Here is a 6,313-nt window from a genome sequence, read left to right as displayed (position 1 = left end):
TTTTCACGAATCCGCTAGTAAAATGAGCGTGGACGTGGGGCTGGGGAGGGAGGGGGGATCCTTGGGGGTCCAAACGTGTAATCAGAAACACGTACGAGAGGCTGAGATGAAATGAGCGCGCTGGGGAGCGAGATGCTCGAGGAGACGAGGACGATGAGGATGAGATGGTGACAAGCCGAGCGGTCCTCGTCCTCCTCCTGCCGAATCTACGCGCACAGCGGTCGACGCAGAGCAGAGCAGACAGGAGGAGCAACAGCTTCGCGCGCTCCTGCGACACGTTGCGCGTCTCCGGCACCGTCCTGCCGCGCGCCACGACTCCGCGGCCGGAGCGAACACACACCTGGCGACGGCCGCGTTTCCTTTGATGTGTGCGAGTGTCACTCTAGTGGCGTCATTTCTTTGAAGTCGAGTCACAGAGAAAGACGCGGCTCCGCGGACCGCCTCGTCGACTCGCGCTGCACGCAACGTCAATTCGCGTGAATTACCGCCGCGATCAGTGCCGCGCGCACCCCGTGTTGGGGGGGCGGGGGGGCTCTCTGTGAGGGTCTCCTGCGTCCCGATCGCGCTCCTCCATCCGACGTCGTGCAGGTGAATCCATCCGCTGCGCGTAAAATCCGGACGGACGGACCTCGTCCTGCTGCTGGTGGTGGAGCGCTGGTGGATTTTCGTTTATTCATTCATTGATTTATTTTCTTTTATTTTTACAATTTATTTATTTATATTAAGGAGTCGCACATGCTGGAGGGGCGTCTTTGTGCGCCGAGATACTAGAATAATAAGAGGCGACCAGACGTCGGCGACATCGCGGGGACGGGGTGGGGGGAGGGGGGTGCAGCGAGAGATGAGCGTGCGGCTCGCGCGCCGCGAGGATGACATCTGGGCCACGCGACTCCGCCGCTCATTGCCGGACAGCGCGCGCTGAAGTCGTGGCGATACGGAGACGAGAGAGACGGACGGCGGATTGACGGGAAGGACGCGCGAGACTGAGGACATGTGACCCAAGGCTTGCGGAGAAGTAAAGAGCTTTGGCTCTGGACGCCGAGGGGAGACAAACCGGAGAGCAGAAGGGACTTCATTTCCAGTAAGTGTCTTCATCTCAGCTCATCGCGGCATGATGATGTGACATGATGATGATGATATAGATCATGTAGTACAGTAAAGTACAGTACACTAGTCTAGAGTACAGTACAGTATATATAATAGTGCAGTATACTTGAGTAAGTGTAGGATCTACGGCACAGGGAGGGACATGTGGGCACAGGAGAGGCGCGAGCGCCGTTTCCGGAGGCACAACAATGAGGTGCGAACCTCTGTCCTCCAGGGTTTTGGGTCAAAGGCACATGATGTGCGCCCCTTCTTCGTGTGTTTCTGGAATCGACACTCAGAGTGAATGGCACGGACAGCTGGAAGCACGTGAGGATGTTTAGGTGGACACACTGGATGGAGAATGTTCATGAGAAGATGTGAATGATACGATAATGGATTATTATGATACTAGCAATAATAATAATAATAATAATAATAACAATGCTTCCCAAAGACAAAAGAAAGAGCAGTCATGCCATCATTTCTTCAATATTTTGGGTCATTCTTCCCATTTCCATCTCAGCTGTCAGGGCGTTGTAGTGCGACGGTGAGGTTCCGTGCTGCCGTTGGGTCGAATGGCCCGCGGTGACAAAGGAAAGGGCCCTCGGCCTCGGTGGACGGCGCGTACAGGACCGCCACCATGAAGCACAAAGGAATGTGTGGGGAAATGAGCGAAGGTTCTGCCTGATAAAGTCGCCCTTCTCAAGGTGAGAAGAGGCCACCGAAGACCGCGCCGGCGGGCCGCGGGTCTCCTTTGTCCGTGCTCCGTCACCGGGCAGAAGCGCTCCTTAATCGCGTAAAGCTGCAGGCTCGTTTTCAGTTACTTGACAAATAGGTCTGAGGCAGCTGTTCCGGCGAGACGTCCGAAGGCGCAGGAACTTGGAGACGTCCAAGCGGGTTTAAGAGCGCAGGTGTTGCTGTGCTGAGCGTCTCGTTCCTGTCGGACCCTCCGTGTTTCTGTGTTTGTTCTCTCCTCTGAGTGCAGGGAGGCGAACGCGACAGCTGGCAGAGGTTTCCGCAGAAGCATCAGGTGCCCGTGGTTCGTGCGCTCTCGGAAGGTTCGTCATCTGCCGCGTCAGACGGCGGCTGGGGTGAGAAGCCCTTCGAGGAGAGAGAGAGCCCCAGGAGGGGGCTGGGACTGCCCCCCAGCCACGAAGCGTCAGCCGGTCTGACCGTAACACGACCGTCCAAAGGAAGGGATTCGCGAGCGAAAGAAGCCCTGTGCAACATTGGAATTAGTGTCACCATGATGTGGTCCTTGCTGGGCTGAAGGCCACGTGGCACTCGTGGACCTGAGGATCACAGATATTTACACTGAGGACCGAGTTGGGGCAGCTCCAGCGGACCGTTGGACTTTCCACTTCTTGCACTTTGACTGGCCATTGGCTCCAGCTCCTTTCTCGTCGTCCACTCTGACTTCCATCGTGAAGAAGGGCTCGGCGGCAGGGTCCCGATGGCTCGTCCCGGTTCCGGGGTGCTGGTCTCGGGGAACGGGCTTGGCTACCCGCCCCAGAACATGGCCCGGGTGGTGGTGTGGGAGTGGCTGAACGAGCACGGTCGCTGGCGTCCCTACAGCGCCGCCGTGTGCCACCACATCGAGAACGTGCTGAAGGGCGACGCCCGCGGCACCGTGGTCCTGGGTCAGGTCGACCCCCAGCTGGCCCCCTACATCATCGACCTTCAGTCTATGCACCAGTTCCGCCAAGACACGGGTAAGTGATGGCGACGCCGCGGGTACCGGACGCACCGGGGGGCTCCTCAGCGGCCGATTGATCAGATGCCTTTTAATTAGTTAAGTGAATTTTGTACAAAGCACTTTACAGGCCATTTTTCCAGAGGGAATTCAACCTGAAAGTGCTGGAGACGTGAGAGGTTGTTGCACGATGCTTTGCAAGAAGGCAGCCAAGCACCGAGCCGGCTGATGTAGGTGCAGTGTAGGTGCTGGTGCCTTCGGACCTGAAGGTCGCAGGTTTGAATCCCACCCCCGGCTTTAGTACTCTTGAGCAAGGTACTTACCCCAAAAGTGCTCCGCTAAAATGAAGCAGCTGCATAAAGGGCTCGATAACTGTAAGTCGCTTTAGAGAAAAGTGTCAGGTGAATGAAAATCTGGATGTTTCTGTAACTCCAAATATGTTTATGAAAGTGAGCATTTGACCCGGTATATGAGCGGTGATGGTCCGGGGGATTGGTCTACGGACCTGGTTAATGTAGGGTAGCGGAGAGGAGACGAAAGTCGCCGTCGTTCCTCATTTTTTCCAAAAGGTTTGTCCAGTTCAGCAGTTCCTGTAGTTGCTCAAAAAAGTTTGCCAGAGTTCCGGGAGGTCAAGGCAACAGAGTGGCGTAAGCCCTGCTTCAGCAGAACAGCCTATTAATGACCCTATTAATCAAATGTGGTGGGGCGGCGGGATGCCTGTCTGCTCGGCCCCGTGCTCCAGGTAGCGCCAGTGCGGCCCTGCTGTGCCGCTGTCCTCTGCGGGCTTCTAGTCCAAAGGACAGGATGGTGCGAAGGGGCCTCCTGGACCCAGGAGAAGCGAGCGCTCGCCAGGTTACTTTCTCACCTCTTTCTCACCTGCTCTGTGGTCCTTTTTTAATTCCAGGACAATGTACTTCAACTTCAAAATGACCGGTTCAAAAATTGTGGAAGCGCCGCTTTCGTTTCGCACGGATCGCCCGGGATCGAAGGAACTCTCTCAAGCAGTTGACCCAACTCTGCTTGTTGTACCGTGCACACGGTCCCATGTTTAACCACGCTCATACTTATTATGTCATCATTTCAGGCTCCTTTCTATCTTTCTGTGCCTCAAGCTTCTCACCTGTGGTTCTGATCCCCTGATTTACACCCTGGTGTTCATCCACATTCTACTCAAAGTCTCAGATGCTCAGTGAGGAAGGGTAGCAGATGCCTGAAGGGCACAGGGGCACCATCTGAGGAATGACAGGGTGACCTGGAGGTCTGCTATATGTTGGCAAATGTTCAGTCTTCCCCCATCTTACGCAGGTAACATGTCCCTGAAAAGCCCTTCATAAGATGAATTCTCATAAACCGAACGCACAATTACTGTTAGTTTCAATGGTAAAAATGCATTCCTGGGCCTCAAAACTGACCCCCATTTAAAATATCACCTATAAAATGGACACAAAGACTTCAGCAATTAGTACAGTGGTCTAATGATCATGACTAATTAGTATTAGTGATCATAACGCACAAAACACACCACAACTGCAGTTTCCCTCTATTAATTACTCCGTAATACCGTATTTCTGCACTTCCTCAGCCCTACTGTACCTGTGACACACTGTACACACGACAAAGCATCGGTTTCGCTCGGGTGCCCTGATTTTTTCCCCCTATACTGCAGAGACATATCTGGGTTGACTGTAAAGTGCTCATGGAGTGTGTGTGTGTGTGTGTGTGTGTGTGTGTGTGTGTGTGTGTGTGTGTGCGTGCGTGCGTGTGTGTGCATGCGTTACATTGCACGTGACACCTCGCAAAAAGTGAAAAAGCTGATTCTTCATAACTCAAATGGGCATATCTTGGGGGCGGTGACAGTGTCATGTTCAAGGGGCCCCACTTTCCTCAGACAGTGTTAATGGTGCATGTGACGTTGGGTTTGGATCCGTGTCAGCGATGCGAACTGGAAGCCGTTGGCGCTTTGGGTGGGTCTCCCACAGGGACCACAGCCAGGTGTCAGTGTGTGAGTCTCCTCCGGTCCTCGCGGCCACCTGAATCTTGGTGGGATGGAGTTTCGCTCTGATGAAGGCCCTAGAAGCAGCAGAAGGGACGATTCTCCAGGTGTTTTTGAATCCCGCCCAATCTCACCCACGCACCCGAGTTCGGCGCACCGAGAACAGTTCCTGCTGTCGCTGCAAGTTTCGCAAAATTTTCCCGCAAAGCCTTTATGAGGCCCTTCCCCCGCTGCACTAGGGCCGAGCCGCTGCCGCTTTCGCGCGGAAGCGGAAAAGTGTGAGGGGAACGTAACTGCAATTAAATAAAACAACGTGTTTTACAAACTGTCCCTCTGGTGAATTTTGGGGATCCTCCTCTTCCTGTAAGCGTTGCAATTTTCGCAAAATGTTGTTGTCTTCGTTCTCATCAGTGAGCCGCGTTCCGCGGAGGAACTTCCAGCAAGAGCGGCTGCGGGTGCAGAGGAGTGAGGTCTGGTCTCTCTGATGGGGCTGCGTGAGCGTCACTCTCCGCGGCTTCCTGTCCACGCGCGCAGAAACCTGCGCTGCCCTTCGTGGGAACAGTTACGGGCCAAGGTGGCCGGTTTGACTCATCGGCCGACGCGTCTCGCTCCGCGATGCTGTGGCGTGATCGTCCGGTGACCTCTGTGACCTTGGGGGACGGGCAGGGCGGAGGGTTTGCGTGGCCGTTCCTGGAAGAGCCTGCGAGTCGTCTGGAGGGAGCAGTTGAGGGATTAACACGGCCGCTTTGCTTGGTGCATGAATAATGAATCCTTCCCGCGAAGAGGCAGAGCGGTCGAGCGAGGCGAGCGAGGCGAGCGAGGCGGGACGTGTCTCCCGGGTCGCTTTCTTCGGGTGAACCGGGTTCATTCCGACAGGTACGGAGCCGCCGCCTTCTCCCTACGCTGCGGTGCCGCGCTCGGGCCGAACGGTTTTTACTCCGTTTGCAGTTTGCGTCGCACGCCGCTGCGAGTGTTTTTTCACTCCGAGTCACACAACACGCCGGGTGTCACTTTTATCAGGCACGTCGATGCCATGTTCTGAAACGCAGCTTCACAGCTTCGCAAGCCACAATGAAACGGAAAAAATGAGTGTGGAGAGATTATTTTGGAATGAGATGGGCTGCGTAGTTCGCTGACTGGCGAGTGTGTGACACACACCTCTCGAGGGATGGTGTGCGTATGAGCGGCGAGGCTCACTTTGCCATATCCCTCGCCTCATTTGGTCCTGCATCCCAGCCGCTCCTCACCGGTTCCGGTGTTTGCGCTGCCGTCTCAGGCTGTGTGCCCCCCCACTCGGCTCCATTATGTCCTTACAGCGACCCTTCAACTTTCAAACCCGGTCGGGACTGGAAGTCTGTTCGCGACTTGTTTGGCCCCAAACTACTAAGTAGATAAAAATAAAAACACACACACACACATTATCAGAACCGCTTGTCCCTGCAGGGTCGCGGGGAACCGGAGCCTACCCGGTAACACAGCGCAAGGCCGGAGGGGGAGGGGGACACACCCGGGACGGGACGCCAGTCCGTCGCAAGGCACCC

General features: G+C 55.3%; 1 protein-coding gene across 3 annotated transcripts in view; it reads left to right on the top strand.

Annotated features, from left to right (window-relative positions):
• The first annotated feature begins 326 nt into the window (after nt 1–326).
• Nucleotides 327–6,313, top strand: part of dtx1 (deltex 1, E3 ubiquitin ligase) — a 51,659-nt gene continuing 45,672 nt past the window's right edge. Inside the window, exons 1-2 of one of the 3 annotated variants that reach the window (XM_029259740.1) lie at nt 327–1,081; nt 2,072–2,798. In XM_029259740.1, the coding sequence (XP_029115573.1) occupies nt 2,540–2,798 (259 nt within the window). In that variant the 5' untranslated portion in view covers nt 327–1,081; nt 2,072–2,539. Of the gene's footprint in view, nt 1,082–2,066; nt 2,799–6,313 lie in introns of all 3 variants that reach the window. The other 2 variants (XM_029259739.1, XM_029259741.1) reach the window with 2 other exon arrangements.

This window comes from Scleropages formosus, chromosome 17 (assembly GCF_900964775.1).
Source record: "Scleropages formosus chromosome 17, fSclFor1.1, whole genome shotgun sequence".
In the NCBI taxonomy this organism is placed as follows: domain Eukaryota; kingdom Metazoa; phylum Chordata; class Actinopteri; order Osteoglossiformes; family Osteoglossidae; genus Scleropages; species Scleropages formosus.
Note: the sequence above shows the minus strand (reverse complement) of the source record. Positions and strands in the feature narration are given on the sequence as shown.